Source organism: Apostichopus japonicus, chromosome 19 (assembly GCF_037975245.1).
Source record: "Apostichopus japonicus isolate 1M-3 chromosome 19, ASM3797524v1, whole genome shotgun sequence".
NCBI classification, from domain to species: domain Eukaryota; kingdom Metazoa; phylum Echinodermata; class Holothuroidea; order Aspidochirotida; family Stichopodidae; genus Apostichopus; species Apostichopus japonicus.
The window spans coordinates 20,134,170-20,153,696 of record NC_092579.1 but is presented as its reverse complement, the minus strand read 5'-3'; the positions used below and the strand labels follow the sequence as shown (position 1 = coordinate 20,153,696).

General features: G+C 39.6%; 2 protein-coding genes across 2 annotated transcripts; one reads left to right on the top strand and one right to left on the bottom strand.

Moving 5' to 3' along the window:
- The first annotated feature begins 1,263 nt into the window (after positions 1-1,263).
- LOC139960360 (uncharacterized) lies at positions 1,264-6,007 on the top strand. The gene is made up of 2 exons (XM_071958672.1): positions 1,264-1,995; positions 3,121-6,007. The coding sequence occupies exons 1-2, from the start codon at positions 1,799-1,801 to the stop codon at positions 5,738-5,740; spliced, it is 2,817 nt and encodes a 938-aa protein (XP_071814773.1). The 5' UTR covers positions 1,264-1,798; the 3' UTR covers positions 5,741-6,007.
- A 440-nt stretch (positions 6,008-6,447) lies between these two features.
- On the bottom strand, positions 6,448-17,823 carry LOC139959901 (E3 ubiquitin-protein ligase ZNF598-like). Its single transcript, XM_071957824.1, has 6 exons — positions 17,517-17,823; positions 15,958-16,200; positions 15,306-15,520; positions 11,905-12,128; positions 10,946-10,985; positions 6,448-10,462 (listed from the first exon to the last, which is right to left on the bottom strand). Exons 1-6 carry the CDS (start codon positions 17,685-17,687, stop codon positions 8,905-8,907), a joined length of 2,451 nt encoding a protein of 816 aa, XP_071813925.1. The 5' UTR covers positions 17,688-17,823; the 3' UTR covers positions 6,448-8,904.
- Positions 17,824-19,527: the final 1,704 nt, after the last annotated feature.

Genomic DNA, 19,527 nt, shown 5'->3' with positions numbered 1-19,527 from the left:
TGTTAAACCCCACAGATTGCTAATGGCCACTTTAAATTTCGGTACCAAATGAAAAGGGATTAGGAAACACAAGCATACAGTTACTATACCTAATTCCAGCGATCAAGTTTCTCGCATCTACTTTTACTATTTGTACATAATCACGCGGAATGATATTCAGCAAGAAACCTAAATTACTAATAAAAAACAAATGTCGAATTAAAAAGGTTCACATCGGATGAGGCGTTGTCACGAACGACTGTATTCATTGTACGTGTATTCAGTATACGCTGGTCTGGGTGATAAGTAGGTCACTCGTCGTGACTGATAACCGTGTTTAATTTTTCTGGAAGCGACGAGAAATGATGGCGCTATTCGGTATTAGCGATTACAAATTTCCAGAACATACGGGAAGTTATTTTTAGCAGGCGACCGGATATCGTCGACCAATGAACGTTGAACTATCAGTCGTATCTTCGAGACTTGGATGATTCTCGATGCTATTCCGTCAGGATTCCTGGAAAAGAACTTTCGGGAGATTAAACCCCGGCTATATAAGAAGAGATATTTTCGGTGATTGAGAGTTTAGAGTTTTCCGATCTATTGTGAGAAGAAAATCATCTGAGATAAAATATTAATTATCGAGGGGACGGACGGAGGAACCGGTGGACTGTTTGTTCATTAGATTGGTGCGTCGTTTAACCGGGACAGGCGTGACTTCGGCAGAGTTTTTCGGAGTTCACCCAGGAGGAAGCCATTCTGGGATACAAACGTTGAGTCGAATTGGACCAGCGGGGAACGGTTTTGCTCCTGACCAAGTCACGGGATACCAGCCTACGAGGGATACTCCCGACATCGTTGTTGGTGACGCAAGGAGGTCAGCACAGCTACGAAGGAACCGAGAGCCGGCACGCGCCGCGTAAGATAAGTTAAGAATCTTTTAAAAATTTAACGGCCGTGTAATATTGTAAAATCTGTCTGTAATATTCCAAATTTCTAGTACCAATAATCCTTGTACAAATCAGTAGAGATCGTATCATTGTAAATATATCGTGTTTGTTAACTTTCAGAAACGTCTCAGTAGTCTTTTGGTCCTTTGAGTTTACTTCCCTGAATCTATCTAAAATTTTATTTTTATCGGCTTTGAAGGCCAAAGGAAAAACCCGGGGTCGCAACAGAGGGGGCGCTAGAAGGTGCCATTTTGTTTTATCCCACGGAAGTTGTGACGCGTCTTTCTTGAGAAAAAAATAATGATAATAAAAAAAAAAAATCTGGCAATTTTGATCCATCGTATAAGATTTCGTTGCATTTTCAGAGATTCAGCGAACTTTCGTTTTATCTCAAACTTTTAACATTTTATCTCGAAATGTTTGTCTTGTGTGTATGAAAATTGAACTTTTTGACAAAATATTGATATAAAAGTTCCGACTGGAATATTAGAAATATGAAAGTAGATCAACTATTGCTCAACTGTTAACCTTGCCGTATCAGCGTCCAGAAAAATATTACAGCATCCCCCACCCACACACCAACCCACACACCAACCCACACACGCGCGCGCGCCCCATTCGTCGAAACTTAGACCCCTGGCTGAACGTATATTCTCCGGTTTATGCGTCGGCTTAATGTTTTGCATGCAGTTACGCCATCGATGAAGACAAACAATTAGTAGCAGTCATGCGCAAACGAGACGACACGTCATAATGACCACACTGACGCTTTACGGGTATTACGCGTGCGTATTGCAGTGCCTGCTACCTTTGCGCTTACATGTCCGGCCTTCAATGAGACTCTCTTTACCGAGGAAACGCGTGAGTCAATGCGCGTGACGCAGATTCGACACGAAACAATGAAAACTACCGATGAAGATGTCCCCTTGACGACAAACCTTCAGTTTGTATCAACAAGCAAGACTAAGCAGATCTCTATAGAGTTACGCAAAGTTTTCGGAAATATTTTCCACAGTTATCAAAAGCTATTCAACAAAATGAACATTTCATCCGATCTAAATGGAAGGTGAGATTGTTTCCATTATCATTTTGGTTGATTTAGTAAAAGGAAGAGTATTTTATATCGCTAGTTTTAATTTCAGGGAACTCACATCAACGTTATCGATTATAGGTGTCTATAAACCCCGTAGGTGTGTGAATCGCAATGGTTTATAACCCCTTTCCCCCTCCCACGGTTGTAAAAACCAACCTACACTTAATACTACTGCTCAGCCGTATGATAGTCGCTCCTTTCCTTAGCATTTTTAGTTTATTTTAGATAATCTATTTGTTCGTTGGAATGGGATACATCCAGTTTCCCCTTGTTTGTAGAAAGAAACATTTGGTGTTTATAATAAGTCCAATGTCGCTATTGGTCTACCAGACCTCTAAGGATTAGCACGAGTTCATTATTTAAACTACCTTCTTATCATAAAACTAATGTAAGATATAGCGAATCAGCGATAATATGATACATAAAAATACTTCAAAATATGTTTCTTGACTTAAAAATGTAGAACTGTATACTTTATTTTCATCTAGCTTAGTACAATACTGTATGAGTTTGCAGATGAACTAGAAATATTAAATTTAATAATAACCAAAGACTGTCCCGTCCTCTCCCACGCGTGTTATTCTGCTTTTATGTGCAAACCAACTACATTCACTGAGGTTAACCTGTACTGCTAAAACATTAAAGTGTTGCAATATATTCCATATGGTTTCTTTAAAGTACTGAATATTTTATCCTCTTCGTTATTCCCAAATGCGAAAAACGGTTATTAAACAAATGTGTTGTCCTAATGCGATACTAATGAAATGGGTTTACCCGGGGTACCCCATTTCCCGTGTTCACCCATTGCAACACTTTTCACAATATATTATGTTCGTTTATATAAAATTATTGGCATTTATCCATCATTCGCAACATAGTCCCAGTTGTCGCTGTACATGCAGTGTGAAGATAAATACTATATATAATATCCCTTTAATATATGTTAGATAGATTACTATCTATAATATCTATATGTCATTGTGAAGAGTTTCGTTCGTCAAATGTACACATGGTGGCTTTCACGTGAATAGTTACTTAACTGTTTATTAATTTGTTAAGCAATATTTCAATATTTATATAATTTTCATCTTCTTTCAGATCTCTTCCTATTACATTGGATGACCCCTTCGGTGTCCTTGACCAGCAGCTGACAGACACCCCATCGGCCCAATTACGTCACTCTTTGACTACGGGGCCCGAGCACGTCGAGGAGAGACCACAACAGCGGTTCCCTCAGAATACGGAGGCTTCTAAACACCATGTCTCCAATTGGAACAAAGTTACCAACGGCACCGAAGACCACGTGCAACAGTTACCAGTTCCAGCACAGATTTCGCTCAACGCCATCATTGATCGTCACATCGACAACGACAACGATGACGAATCCGATGACGAAAGCGACACCGACTCCGTGATAGATACCTCAGAATGTGATGACGTCACTGGAGTAAATGCCAAAACCATCGGCGATATGATTAAAGTAACAGCCAAGTGTCATTGGCTGTTACGTCAATACCAACGAATGAATCTTCACGAGAGACGCCAAGAACATGAAACCCCGGTCACGACTTTGGAATCAGATGTCAACAATCTGAAGACCAGAATGCAAGTCATGACTCTGCTAGCAAGTCCTCTACCGATGGACGATAACACCGGGGAAGAATCATGTTGCAATGATTCGACTTTGGCAAGTTTAGCCGAAGAAGGCCGACTACCCTGGATGCAGACCTCGGTAGACATGGAAGAGGATGTTGTACCCTGCTGGTCTGAGGAGGCTCACCCGGACATCAGCGATCTCGTCAGAGCAACAGTTGAGGTAGAATGTGAGGTTAAATCTAAAGAACCTTACGACCGCCGAGACAGGTTTATCTTCCAGTGGTTTCTAGATGATAGACGAATGAGCAGAATCTGGGTTGAAGAGAAACTTCACCAAGATAGATTACACCAAAGGGAATTCTTTAATGAATTTTGTCCGTTCTGGCCTCCTATAACTGCCCAAGAATATCATTACGACTTCTTCTACAACTTCAATGGTAGAAAGCCTCTGGAATTCCAAACAAACTACTCAGCGGTCTTTCCTGCCTTTGACCCTTGGATGCCTCCACCTGCACCTCAGTTTACCTCATATCATGGTGACATCTTACCTCCACCACATCTGATGCCATGGGCGGAGGAACATGACCGAAGTTTAAGCTATCAAGATATTTCAGCAGCCTATTGCCCTCCGTGTCGCTCGCATCCACTTGATATGTCTGCAGTAGAACCGGATCTGTTCCCACCACCATTACTAGCTATGCCACCAAAGGCACCGCCACCATCACCACCAATGCCACCACCGTCATCACCACCAATGTTACCACCATCATCACATGCAATAATGCCTCGTGACATCCATCCTGGTGAGATTATATACAACAAAGTCAGTGATGTCTTCTACATGCCACCTCCTGCAGACTTTCATCCTTCAATTTATCGATTGTCAAACTCTCCACCAGTTGGTGATGACAAAAATCTCATTCTTACTCCTCCTGCTAGCAACATCTCTCCAAATAAAGCAGAAGAGAGTAATATCATCAAGCCTAAGAAGACATTCCATGGAGACGAAATAAAGAAAGTAACAGCGATTGTTGAGAAACAAAAGGTTCACGTGGATCGAGTCCCTGATAAAGTAAAACCAACTCTTAACATTCACAAGGAGGACAATATTTCGAATCAAATGTTGATCAATCCAATTGAGAACCTGAAGGTACACAAGCGTGTTCGATTCGATTTGAGCAAGAATCAAATCAAGACAGTAAGCCGGTATCTGGTTGGTCGTAGGCCACGAGTTATTCAACCTGTTAGCGAAAAGAACAACTCACCAGCTAACTTCAAGATAACTGCAAATGTTGCAGCAACCAACAAGTTGACAGGATTGGCCTTGTCTGTATCTCCTGTGTCTACGCATGCGCCCTCCACTTCAAACCACATGACGAAATCTCTGTCATCACAAAAGAGAAATTTTCTGGCGAAATGTAAGAAACAACCAGCCATTGCTACAGTTACAGACGGTATTGTTGAAGGCAAAACCGCTGTACGAAACTCCGGTCTCGTCGTTGAACATTGCGTCATGCATGATAATAAGGACGATGATGTACATAAATGCTACGTTAAAACAAAGTATGGAACAGACAAGAAAGTAGCGGGAGAGGGGCACAACAAAACTCTCGTGAGAGAGGAAAGAACAGAAGAAAGGTTCGTCGAGAAATCTGCTCTTAAAGAAAAGAACAATCGTCGGTTAAGATGGACGGAGTCTTTGACGTCACTTCCCGTGAATAAAAAATCCAAAAAGTTTAAAATGAAGGAAAGGACACAACAACAAACCTGCCAGAGCATCGACGAAACAAGACAGAAATTATCTTTCAGCTGCCAAAGTAGTTCCCATGGCACCGGTGAACTTATCGATGAGGTGCTTAACAAAGGTGATCAACACTGTGCCGACGACCTTGCTGTTTATTGCAATCAGAAACCACATCGTAGAAACAGATCAGTTGACCTGTATGCGCATGCTCACGGGGGCATTAATGTAGGACGAACAAGTCGAGATGCGCCTTCTGAAAGTAGCAAGGTGTCGTCTGCCACGAATCTGAACGATGATCTAGGGATGGAGTCTTGGCTTGCGATCATTGGACTCATAGTTTGCTTCATATTCACTTTCGCTCTAATACCATTGATTTAAGTGATATCGCCATGGCAACGAAAACGTGTTTTATGAATGTTCGATATGCGATGGCTTAGAACAACATGAAATCGAATCATGAAACTCACGGTATCCGACCAGATTCGTAGTAAAACATGTTTCTGATTTGCTGAGTCAAATAAAAGGCAATGGAAAACTATCTATCAATCTATTTCTGTTACTAATTTGAACTCTGGTCTTGCTTCTATCCCCTTTCCCTTTCAAAGTTTATCATTGGTCCAACTGCATCGCGGCATCGACTAAAGCTTCGACTACCGAGTGATTCCGTTTCGCTCTCAGACCTTCAACATTTATCTTTTAAGATAGCGAGGGGGTGGGGGGGGGGTTAAGAGTGAGAAGGCTATTGGTGCTGGTCGGAATGAGATTCTTTCAAGCTATTTATCATCAGGTACCATCACTTCTCTCTGACCAAAGGCAACTTTTAATGACCTTTGATCACCACCAAAACAATTCTCTTCTTCTCTACACACAGCATGTACTGTATATACCAAATCAGTGATCAGAAAATGTTGGTTTTTGCATTAGCAGTCTTTTACAATTTACCTGTCATATACATCCATACAAGCACAGGCTGAACAAAGGTTCCCATGTCCAATGCTGAAATAACTGTACAAAATGAGAATGCCACATGCCGTGAAGCAAAATATCCAACAATACGAATGATGAAAAAAGAAAAGGAGAGTGGGTTGTTTCTTTGCCAAATATATATTTGCGACTACTTACAATGTCCTCGTTTACTTCTTCAATATGGCAGAAATATATTAAAAATGCACAATATGTGTGACAGAAATATCCATTGTTTAACTTATTTATCTTTTGAAAAGGCAGCCATTGGTAGGGCTACAAACCACAAGGACGAACTGAAATTTATAAACTGGGAATTTAAAAAACAAACAAACATGAAATTCAATTAAAATTTCAAACTTAATAGCAATTGATTGATTGTAGTCTGGCATTGATCAATTAAAAAGTCACAAAACTTAACAGACTTGAGGCATTTGCAATTGCCTCCAAATATGCTACAAAGTCAAAATAATGGTAATTTAGCGGCAAATATGGTACTGCCACCCTTTTTACTATTTCCTCTCAATTTGACATTGTCTAAAATAATCACAAATCCTCAATGCCTGCAAATAATTTGAAGAAAAGGAAAATTCAAAGATACCACTTATCAAGATTTGTTGCCGTTTTTAATATATGGAGGGAATCGTTGAGTTTAAACTCATGATAATATCCGAGCCAAAACTAGCATCCCACCTATACATGCTGTTATTGTACTTATTACTGTAGCTGAACAATGGCATAGGAAATCTTAAGTAAAATCACACACTTCTGTCACCAGAAGACCATTTTTCAGCTCTTGAAAGTAAGTCCGACTGCTAATGACAAATAAAACTGTTGTAAGGTGACCTTTTTTCTTATTTAGGACACCATTTTTAGGTTGCTAAAATCATTCAACATGTAAAAGAAATACCGATGCATCGTTAAGACTTTTTGTGTGAAGAATTCAATGCACCTTGTAATTTGATACGTACAAATCAATATATTGAAATATTTTTAATGTCAGCTTTAAGTTGTTTTTTATTCAACACTTAAAACATGCCATTCAACTGCAGTTCATGAGTTGTGATTATAATCATCCAAGACTCCAAAAAAAAAATGAAAACTTTCCCACCGAATCCCTTCCCAACCCTTGCACAAATTAAAACATTAAATACTACTTCTAACAGAAAATCCAAATCTTCCATTGCAAACTCTAATCAAACTCCTTATGCAGCATCTATTAGGGAGAAATGTCATGTTGCTAAGTCACAGTCAAACACAAAAGTTAAGTTCTCTGAGCACAGCACATCTACATATTTCTGGCATTTTGATAAGTCTGGAATGCTCCTTTAAGGCAAATTTAAAGCTGTCATTAACAGGTCCAGAGCCAAAATTCCAAACTGTGACGCCGCCCCTCTCTTCCGAGAAGTGGGCTCTGAAGCAAAATGGTGCCAACGTTCCCATCATTTTGACAACAATTTTGTTGACGACCGAGCTTTAATTTTTCCGTATTTGTTATAAAAATTTCAGCCATATGGAATATGTGTGCCTACAAAGCATGTCACCTCCTCTGTATAGGCCAATGAATTGCTTCACACAGTTTGATAAATCCATGTAATTCTAAACACTACAACAAAGGTCATCAAGACTTACTTGTCCATTAAAATGTCTGTTTTAAATCCTCCACTTTGAAGTGTCCTATATTTACAAGGTGAATCAGATCTTCATTACATAAATATCTTCAAGGAGAAGAGGATAAATTTCTACAAAAGGTCAAACGCCACAACATGATAAGTGAGAGGAAAACATGCTCTTATGTGGGAAGCAGGATGAGGCAAATATTCAGAATAATTTTAAGATTAAAATGCGTGAAACGAAATAACCTGATCTGGATAAAACCCTTGGATGCTGCTTTTGACTGCTTAACACTTTCCAATTGTCTGAAACGACTGCATCATAAATGCTAGAGGAGGGCAAGTACCCACATATCTGTCCCTAGAAGTATGTTTTTGAAGGCAAGCATGTTGATCAACAATTTGCAAATGTAACTGTCCTGCATTGTGTTAGTTCAATTCTACTGTCACATTCTGAATAACATCATGTGCTTTACCAGGGGTTCTAAATCAATTTGTCTACCAGTTTCCAGAGGTTAACACTGGTTTGAGTTAAAGGGCTCGGAGGTGCCACAATCTCACAAAAACCTAGGTTTACAAAAAGCACACATGGTAGGGCGAAGTGAAGCCCTGTGGTCTTAACGGTCAGTGTCAACCTGATTTTGGACCGTTTTCATTTCATGAACCCGACTGTAATCTAAGTTTCAACTATTGAGAATATCTGGTTCTATGCAATATGAAAAACAGCACTTGTAAGAGCAACTAATCTTTGTTATGACAGGTTTGTGATCCGTGCCACCCAAAAGTGGTTACATTTCTCGGTTAAAATCCCCTACCAATGTAAAGTCAAACCAATAGAACGCAAAAATTATAATAATGAAAAAAAAAATGAAATAAAAAAAATGACTAAAAAGTTGCTGGTGTGGACAACTTTAGACTTCTCCACGACTTTGGTATTTATCTTGAATCACTTACACCTACTGCCACTTACTTCATCCTTCCCCAGGCAGACTGTGACTGGAATCCAGATTTTGCTTTCACCGGAGCGGACGAAGTCAAGGCGGGGAAGTCTTGATGAGTGTTGAGATGGTCCTCAAAGTCTTTCAGGAGGACCATCTGACGGCACTGGGTGCAGGTTTTGTGTTTGTTCTGGGGGGTGTCCTTCCAGGCGGCATTGCTACTGTTCTTGCTGATCTTTAAAACGCCTGGGTCGGGCTGATGGCTCTTCTTGCACGACGATCTTTCGTTGTGGACTCTCAAGAGTTCTTGCTGCTTCTCAACGTCTGGGAGGAGGCTGACCAGCTCCTCGAATATCTTCTTGAAGTTATCCCCCAGCAGAATGAGGCACTTGTCGTAATAATCCTGCGCAGTGAGAAGGTTCGTTCTGAACTGTCCGGAGAGAGTTCTGAATAGATCAAATCCGCCATCTTTGTCTTTCAGGCATTTCCTGATCCTGTGGACGAGCGCGCGGTTGCGGTCTTTGTAATCCTCCGGGGGAACAAAGGATGACTGTTGTTGAAATTGTGTAGTGTTGGCTATCATGGATCCAAATCCTGGTGGCGGGCCAGATGGGAAACCAGGGGGTTGACTACCGAACCCAGGAGGGGGTCTCATGGAACTGTGAACCTGTTCCGTCTTGGCACCCACCGATGGTGCCTTTTGCTTTGGTTCTTTTTTAGGTGGCGCAGTATGTCTCTCTACCGTCGGCCTCTTCCACTCTGACTGACGCCCGTCGGTGACATTCTCCGGATGCCTGTTGGGTACGGAATCGTTTTTCAGAAATGTCGCGATGGAACTCAGAGACGGAAACTCTCCTGGCTTCGCTTTGAATTTAGGAGGCTGACTGTTAGTTGCTACTTGCTTCTTCTTAGGGGCACTACTAGGAGGGGGTACTTGCCTAGGGACAGACTGACCCTGACGAGAATCACCACCCTTGGAATTGTGTGGCTTGGATTGCACATTCTGAGACACGGTAGCTGTCTTTGCAGCCTTTGAGCTTCCCCCAGTCTTCGTTGTCGTCGTGGTTCCACCACCGCTCAAGACGGGGTACTCGCTGAGGGAACCCACCTTCTGGGGTCGCCAGCTGCCTGAAGTCTGTGACTGGGAAGAAGATGGTGTGGTGGCAGCGGACGGTTTCAAACCGGGAAAGTCATCGACTCGCATCTTGGGCTTACCCCAGGACGACACTAAGGGAGTAGTTTGATCAACCTCCTGGTCGAGCAGTTTGGGGAAATCTCGGTCAGTTCTTACAACCGGCACATTGACATTTTCTTCCTCTTTAGTTTTACCATCCTCGTGTCCCGTCTTTTCAACAGCCTGGACTTTGGAATGGTTTCTCCTGGGTTTGGCACTCTCCTCAAAACTTGGATCACTCAACCGTACGTCCGTATACGGTTGTTCGTAGACTTCGTCCGGTGCTTTTCTGTTGTTATTCTTTTTCCGCACTTTCTCCTCCTTCTGTCTCCTTTTGCTTTCCTCTTCTGCTCTGGATGTTTGCAGGGATGCCTGCATCGCCCTCAGAGTGTCCTCCTCATCATCGTCATCTCTGAAATGAGATGGTCAAGAGAGTTGCAGAGGGTGACCGAACAATTTTTAAAATGACTTACGACCCAGAGTTTGGCCATGAACAGTTTAGTTCAGCTCTGTTACAAGCATGAATCAAAGTTGGCTGTCTAATTTCCCATGTAGTGGCAGCATTGCTGCACTATCAGTTAGGTATAATGTTAAAGAAAACGCCAACAGTAAAAATATCCGAGGTGTCGTTTTGTGAGGAATAAAGTCACTCTTTGAGGTGTTGGTTACAGAACAAAAGTTAACAGCAACTTTCTATCATTTTCCCAATTACTCTTAAGTTTTTGGTCAGTGAGTATATAGTATTGTTTGATACTGTAATTTTGGGGGTATATGCTTTTGTAGCCTGGTTCTTGCAAAAAGAAACAGTCCTCAAAAAAAAAAAAAAAGTACTTATATAAATTTATGGACAAGTTCTTTTAAGGAAAGGGAAGAAGTAATTTCTGGGAGGCCTTACCTTAAGAGGTGCGCTCTACCTCGTCCAACAGTTGGACCTCCTGCAGGTAAAAGAAGGGTGAACAATGAATTAGTATAAAGTAACACTGACAATGGAGAACAGAATACCAAAATGACAAGGATTGGGAGTTATGGTCAACTATGGGTCCTTAAGTCAAAATGAATCCATGAATTTCACAGTAGACTGACCGAGAGAGAGGAGTAAAGATATCCAGATTTCCTCCGATATGTAAATTTACCAAATGCAAATGTGCTCTGAATAAACATTCAAACCTTTACTGCAAAAGAAATGTTAAATACTTTGTAATCCAATCATCCTGCTCCAGTTTTCTACTGAAATTTCCAATTTTGTATGTATATACCTAAACATGTAATTGGTACAAGATGTCTCATATTCATACGTAGCTACTGCACCAAAAAATATTTATGACAAGGTATACGAATTACATAAATCTACAACAAGGCAACTCATCTTTTCCACTGTATAATTAAAGCAGCTTTTTGAGTTTAATTTTGATACATTTTTTTCTTTTGGGGGGGTGGGGGTGGGGGTGGGGGGAGGGTCCTGTTTTATAGTAAAATCTTATATCAATGGAATTGCATTAAAATAGCTAGAGTTCATTAGCTTGCAAGCCAAGTTTCATTTTCAAAAACTAAAGTAAACATTCAACATCTCACACTTTCCATGTTGTCTGAAAATCTGTGCTTAATGCTAAGTATGTTCAAAATGTTCAGGATTGAATCAAGTTCAGTAATTACCTACTCTTGAACCTTCATTTGATTCCTTGAACCTTCAAACTCTAGCACAGTGTCTCAGTTTGATCAATTGCAATCTTATTAAGAGTACTACTCTGCAGGTTTGTGAAAATTGTCGACCAAACTCAAACAGCTGCTGTAAACCAATATCTACAATGTCTGTCTACCTAAAGACATTTGATTACGCACAACGAAGTAACTCACCTCCACGCCTGTCTCTCGTTCTCGGGGGGAGATTAATTTCGACATCTATTTGACGATTCTGTCTGGCCTGAAACTTGGAGAAAGTCTTACTGTGGACGGCTGCTCGATGTGCCTTTAAGTCGATGTCACTTGCAAACGCATGACTGAACTGTTCGAATTGGCAATCTGCTTCCTCACAGAGGTAATGGCTGTCCTGGAAATGGTCTTTCAGGTTGCCATAGTCACTGAAATGATAAAGACAAATAACCAGCTTCAATTTAACCAGCTTCTTGACAGGATTGAGGTGCTCTACGACAAATGGCTGGCAACTTACAGTTGATGTCGGGTGGTTACCCGATTTGTAAGACCATGTCAGATGGTGAAACCTTGGATATCTCCTGGTGAAAACCCCAACTTGCTTTGGGTGGCCAGGGGTGTCTGAACCCACAAACCTCCCAGATGCTACGTTTCATTTGCTCCTAATACCACCATCGCCTTTATACAGTCAGCCATACAGTAGCACTGGTTGTTATTGGTCCAGAGATATTTTTTATGGTTTTGCATATATAGCACAATATTTATATTGCTGACTGGCTTAGTGCTTCCTTGCCAATTTTCACATGAAAAACATTTATAGTTCTAATGTAAACTGGAAACAAGGTCCTTGTACTTAATACTGTAAGGTACATTAGAAGTACCAGTATAGAGAACAAGTTGTTTAACCTGTCCAGGGAATATATTACCCAGTGTTGCATAAACTATATATTTATATATAAATTATACAAGCGGGCAAAATTACTACACAATTGCAATCGCAAATTTTTGTTTGTTTACAAAACCACAGAATTTGTCAATATTTAGAAAAAATCAATCCTTCAGGGGATAACTCCAACACACTGTAAATTATTCATTGCTAGTGCACCAACTGCTGGCACTCTGCCAGATATTGTTTAATGTCAGGCGCATAAATCAGAGGCTGTATTTCTTGAGAAAACTGTACAACCTCAGAGTGGATAAAACAATCATGACCTTGTTCTATAAATCCATCCCTTATTCAAAGTGTTCTGATGTATAACATAAATTGTTACAAGAATCGATGTGAAGATGCTTGAGCAATCTAGGAAAGTTGCTCAGCAGGTTAATTGCTGTTCACTTACCTTTGTTAGAGTGCTTGTATCATGAGAGGGTCTGCATTCAAGTGAAACAAATCATGCAAGACCCAACACACCCCTTGTTTGAGCACTACATTTACAACCGCTCTGGACTGCGTTTATACCCACCACGTACACTTAGGGCCCGCTACAGATACTCATTTGTGCCTAATTCTATCCATATACTCAATTCACAAGTGAGAAGATAAGTTTCGTATTTATAGGACTTGTTGAATATATGTTTGTATTCTGTATGTGTATCGCAGTATATTGATACCTATACTATAATATTGCATTTTTTCCACCGTTTACAACCTGTGTAAGCCAAATTTCGGATTGCGGACAATAAATTTAATTCAATTCAATACTGTTTTGTACTTTGGGTTTGAAAGCTGCTACTGACAGTCTGAGACAAACTATTCACTATTAGCAGGCTTCAATATCATGATCAATCATTCCTTGCGACATAGTACTATTGTACTTTTCTCAAAAACTAAGCATCAGTTGCCATGTAAAGTTCTGAGAGGAACTGCAATATTTTCTATAAATTTTTTAACCTTTGTCACATTTTAAAGTTTTGGCACCTGCAGATGGTGAATAAATTTATATATATATATCACAGTGGTAGCTCATTAATCTCCCTATAATGAGAAGCTCTTTGCATTTTTAAGCTCCATTACAGTAGCATTACTCCCAAAAATGATATTTAGTATTAATAAATGCCTTTTTATGCAAAGCTGCTTCCATGGGCTTGAGCAGCATAGTTACAGAATCTCAATACTTGTGATTTGCCTGTACAGTACTTTGATGCTCCATGTATGAGTTAAGACAGGTATTACGAGGTAATAGGCCAGTGGAAGTTATTCGAGGCATGTTTGTTAAGAGAGAGTTTCATGCACTGAGCATAACGTTAATTAATACAAAAGACGATTACAAATCACTAATGGTAAAACTTGGCAAAATAAAGCCTTAATTACCTACCACCTACCAAGTCAATCTCAAACAAACTGAACTTAGTTTAATGAGAGCAATTTCTGCCTACCGGTAGTACATGTATTAACTGAGATACTCATGTCCAAATGAAAAAAAAAATGAATTTGATGAAAATGCCTGCTATTATTCAACCGGGTCACATGTCAGACTTTGGACACAAAACACAAAGGATGGCATTTGAAAACAAAGATGTCTTTGAGGAGAGTTATGGGCTTTATGAGTTGAAATACAGTAATTGGCAGATTACAGGAAGGTCAGTTTTGAACCGAAGAGTAATAATTGGTTTGCAAATTTGAAAATTGCAGTAATTCAACAAACAAACCAAAAAATAATGTCAAATAAAAATTAAAACAGTCGCTGGGCCGCTTTCCAATGTGACGGAACAAGATGATATTCATCATCCGATCTCGATTGAAGATGTGCTTCTGGTAAATAAGATAAAGTAGATCCTTCACAAAAGGTAGCTCAGCATTAACTTTTAATTTCTACAGTTCTCATTAAGTACTCCAGACACTGTGGGTATTTAGAATGAGGAAGGGGGCGGTAGACTGGAATGGGATGATCGGCGAGCAAATATACTGTGCTAAAACGTAACCGGGTGCTCTAGACATGGTAGGGCTAAAGTGACTTTCATGTGAGGAGACAGGTAAGTGAGGAGTGAAGTAAGTGAAGGTCATTAGAAGTGAGAAAAATAGTTTCATTTAGAGGTGAAAATTAAATTAATTGCCTGCCAGGCCAATACTATTTCTCTCTCTTCCCCCACCCCCCCCCCTTCTACTAATTTTGAAAATTATAGCTTGTGGGGAAAGAGACCACTGCAGGGCAGCGATGGAAGGACGACAGCATCACATTTTGTGTCCCAACATGTGCTCACTCCACTGCAGAATCTATTCACCACAACTCTACTCCAGAGACTTTGGATGAATGTTAATGGCATGTGGCTGCAACTGGTTGCTTTTGCATTGGGAAGAAACTGTTGTGCTCCCCCTGCAGTAGTATTCTGCAAATTAAGTATTGAAACTAAAATGATGCTGGTTATTGATACCAAAAGCTTTAACCAAGTGCTGCAACATATAACAAGATCAAGGAATAATTTATCTTATTTTGCATCTAGCAAAATGCCTTTTGCAAAACAGGGAAATTGCTGTACACGTGCAGTTTTAATATATAGCAGTTTTCTGTACACAGGAAAGTGCTTCACAAAATTTGAATGCTACATTACCCTTCCCTCCCCCTCACCCACCCCAAGTATTATGTAGATTAAGTACTGAAACTTACTCGTAATATTGGTTACTGACTCCAGAGCTCTCGCAGAAATGACAGAAGTAGTGATCCCTCCTAAGATGTTTTAAAAGTTCATCATTGTCAAAGTATCTCTTATCACAGAACTCACAGAGAGGATGGCCTTTGTATGATGTATCATCTGCATCACCTTTCCTCCTGTGTTGTGCCAGATCCTTGCGGGGGTAACATTTTCTCTCTGACGTAAAGATCTGCAATGTTAAATAGAAAAAAAATTTTAGGGATCAGGAAGTTCACCTTTATTGCCATTTTCTTGTAAACTTCTAAATTCAACTTTCCATCTAAATCATTAATTCTTTATGATTTTTATTTATTGTTGTTATATATTAGCTATCATACTTATAATAGAAATACTAATGTATGCATAAGTTAAGGTTGACATAAATCTGCAAAATAAATCTTCACTCTATGTGGCATCTCAAATAATAATAATACCAGTTAGAGGGCAGTAAACAAGATCAACTGTCCACAATGAAGAGGTGTACAGCAATCAAAGATAAGAGATGCTTGATCAAGTCCAGGAGGGACTGGAGTTGGGGAATGGAAAGTTCAAAAAGGAATCCAGGGCACGATATACTCAAGTTGCTCCAGTTGTGACTTGATCATTTTTATAAAAGCAAATTGTTACCTTCAGATGTTCCAGGCAAAGTTCACAGTAGAAAAGCTCATGATCTTTCCTCATGTGATCTTGCAGCATTTTGAAAGTTCCCTCCGAATTTCTGGTTAGACAGAGTGCGCACTGATGCTGTAGTAATTTATTGAACTCCAATCTGACTCTGTTATTCTGGAAGAAAATCTTTGTGTCTCGATCACGGGGGAAGCGGTGAGTGATGATGCCCTTGAACAAATGATGCTTGTTCATGAATACCACCTGAAAGGATAGAAGAATCAATATGAAAAGACAAAGAAATAGTGCATAAACTTTCAAATCCATCATTCAAATAGGGCTTTCCAAATATGTAACCTACAGGCTTTGCAATGAGCATAGTAGATTCAAATATCCTCTAGTCAGGTTATGAGGTTATGTAATACCGGTGCTGTGGCGGTGTGGATAAAAGCAGTGGCATTTGGAGCACTGAGGCTTAGCAATCGGGATGTTCCGGGTTCGATGCCCGGCTGGGTCATAGTAAGGTGGGTTTTTCATTCCAAGAGCAATCTACGGTTTTCCCATCTTAAATTTCCTCTTTAAATTGAAAAGATTCCAAATTCGAGTTTAAAATGTTGAATTCGAAGCCACCCAACTTTTAAGTTGTAATCCATAAACCATTGCGGGTTTCTCCCACATTTTTGGTCGCTTAAGCGTTGTAAAATAACTGCTGATTATTATTATTATTATTATTATTATTATGTGAGATGGAATATAATCGCAAAAACTGTTGTATCCTATTTTTAGTTTAGGTGATTATGAACATTCAATAACGTGCAATTCTGACAAAATAATGTACATACCAAATCTTGCCATTTTCCAGTATTAAGAAATAAGAACAATTGACAATGTTGTCATCATGCCATACTCACTTATTATTTTGAGCTTTTGAGATTAACATTCAGAAAGTTTGGAGTACTACTTCAACATGTGCTCTAAGGGATTGGGTTGGACAACTATAATCAAGATATGTAGGATTTGAATTCCTTCTCCAACATTCTAGACTAGTGAAATGCTTAAAGATAATCGGTTAAAGAATCTGAACCAGTCTGATTGAGGGAATCGGTCAAGTACAAGGATTGGAAAAAATTTCTGAGTGCCACCCATTCCTGAAACCAATTCTTTGGAGATTATTATAGAAAATTTAATTCATTATATGGACAATTAACCTGAAACTATCTGTACTGAATCTATCCATAATTGCCATAATACTAATAGAAAAATATGAAAATGATGCAAAAATAAATATGAAGCTGGTGTTTTCTTGTTCTCTAACAGTTGTTCCTGACTGGTTAGGTTGGGGCAGTTTGAGTTGACCCGTTTTGATCAGGCGAAGTAGGCTTAGGCCTAACCCGGGTGAAATACATCAGAACGATATTCAAACAGCAACTACATTGTCTATGTGTGTGAGTACACAAACGTAGGGAATATAGCGTAAAAATTACATATAATCTACTACTACTAGTTCTACTATGCAGGCTAGGCCTAACTACTGTAGCCGTTACTAACTTAGTCTAGGTCTACGCCGTAGGTTAGGCTACCTGGTTAAGATCTGCACGACACACTGGGCAATACATCTGCTTGCAAAGCGCTCGCATTCTTGTTGAACAAACGTGACAAATTGTGTGATCACAAGACCCAATTGCGTAAATTTTAACATCCTGGTAACACAGAGGACATGTTGACGACAGATCATCCGTAGACTTCGACATCTTGAAGTAATTCTACGGCACTGAAAGTTAAATTCTATTACCGCCTATCCAACGTGACGGTAAATAGGACAGAGATCAGTGTGATTGATATTACACTAAAAGTTGATGTTAGCATACAACGTGTGCTAACAAATGAGATGAAAGGGGATCGACCACAGATATATCATATTGTCATGTCACTAGATATCCTCTGCAAACTGAGCTTGATAGATTTCGTTAGTGTTCATTGCAGCCAAACCTGAGAAGCGGCTCACCCCTTGCAAAATGAGTCAACATTTACAAGCTTGGAACGGGAAAAAAAGGAAAAGATAACAGCGGGAGGGGAGCAATGTCGTAAAGAAAAAAACTGTTACGACTAGCCTAGTTATAAATCATGCCCACCTAAGTTTATGTCATGGATCTTTACAACTTGTGTTGACAATATTCTAATAATGTAATATCTATGGTTTCAGGATTGCGTAATGTACGGTAATCACAGCATACCTTTTCTGTCTACCATGCGACAGAGTTAAACGTAGTCTGTATAGGCCCAAAATTATACCACGCTATAATTGCTAGAAGTTTTCAAACAGTACTTTCCTGGAGGTCTTTACTCTTCAAATTGTTCTCAGATATTTTTAAGGAACACGAAAGGATGACTGAATGTCCCAGTGAGGAAATTTTCCTCGAAGGTTGTAATAAAAAAGTTTAAGAATTTTGACCAAAGGTGAGCATATTTGAATATCTAGCATATTTGGGGCCAATTAATACACGCATACCTTTAAATTTACAACCCCAATCCCCTTTGTTTTTGTTCACTGAGCATCGCGGTGACTGAAGTATGTTTCGATCAGCCGTGGCCCAACTATCCTTCCCCTGTCGCTCCCCTATGTAGCTCTTCTCCACCACCGTACGTGTTCTCCACCCTCCTTTAGTTTCATCAGGAAGTTGTTCCATAACAACTCCCTGCTTTCACATTATGGACAGTCACGATTAGTAGCTGTAACATCTGTCAGGGGCAACAGTATATATTTATAACCGTCTACATTAAGTTTTAAAAAAAGAACAGAAATGGACCACGTACCATCAGGAGACATACACACAAAATCTTCTTTAACTAAGAAACCTCAAATGATGTTTCATTCTGTAAGATATAACTGTCTAAAGTATTCGTCTTGTACAAAAGGCAAACTTGAACCCCAACGGATTATTAGCCAATGATGGGAGGAAATTAGCGCCCTAGCATCAACAATTTCTTATCATTTCCTTTTCAGTCATCGTCACATTAGCAATAATTGACATATACATGATTTCAGAAACAGCAATGAAAATATGTATATATTAATGGAAGGAAATAATCGAATTAAAATCATCTATGTTTCCATTGTCTGCAATGACGGTCACGCAATACGTCATGGGCCTCATCAATTTCTTTTATAAGGTTATCTCCCACCAAGACTGGTGACCAAAACGCAGAGGCGACGGAGCCTATGATGGTGGCCCACATGTGCCCTCGGCCGCCCACCCAGTTTATAAAAGTTTCTTGTTTGTAACGGTCTCTGTTTGGTATTCATGACATAAAAATAAATAAAATTGTAATTAAAAAGTCAACAATCGTTGCAAAAGTAAGAAAAAATGTAGGCCTATGGAAAAAAAAAAACCTCTTTGTAACCACTAAATATAGCTTACTGGAACAAAATTTGGAATGTATGCACAGACTGTCTGAAAGGTCTGAGGTGATTATACAGCGGTTTCCACTTCTAATCAACTAAGAAATGATGTAAAGTTGTCACACCGCTCTTCGGGAGTCTATGAATGTCATTTTCAAGATGTGGGTATTCATTTGCAGTAATTCCCCATT

Coding starts and splice junctions, on each gene's coding strand:
- LOC139960360 (XM_071958672.1), top strand. CDS start 1,799: ATGCGCGTGACGCAGATTCGACACGAAACAATGAAAACTACCGATGAA. Junction 1,996..3,120: donor TCATCCGATCTAAATGGAAG/GTGAGATTGTTT, acceptor ATCTTCTTTCAG/ATCTCTTCCTATTACATTGG.
- LOC139959901 (XM_071957824.1), bottom strand. CDS start 17,687: ATGTCGAAGTCTACGGATGATCTGTCGTCAACATGTCCTCTGTGTTAC. Junction 15,521..15,957: donor TTTGCCTGGAACATCTGAAG/GTAACAATTTGC, acceptor TTAACATTGCAG/ATCTTTACGTCAGAGAGAAA. Junction 10,986..11,904: donor AACGAGAGACAGGCGTGGAG/GTGAGTTACTTC, acceptor TTTTACCTGCAG/GAGGTCCAACTGTTGGACGA.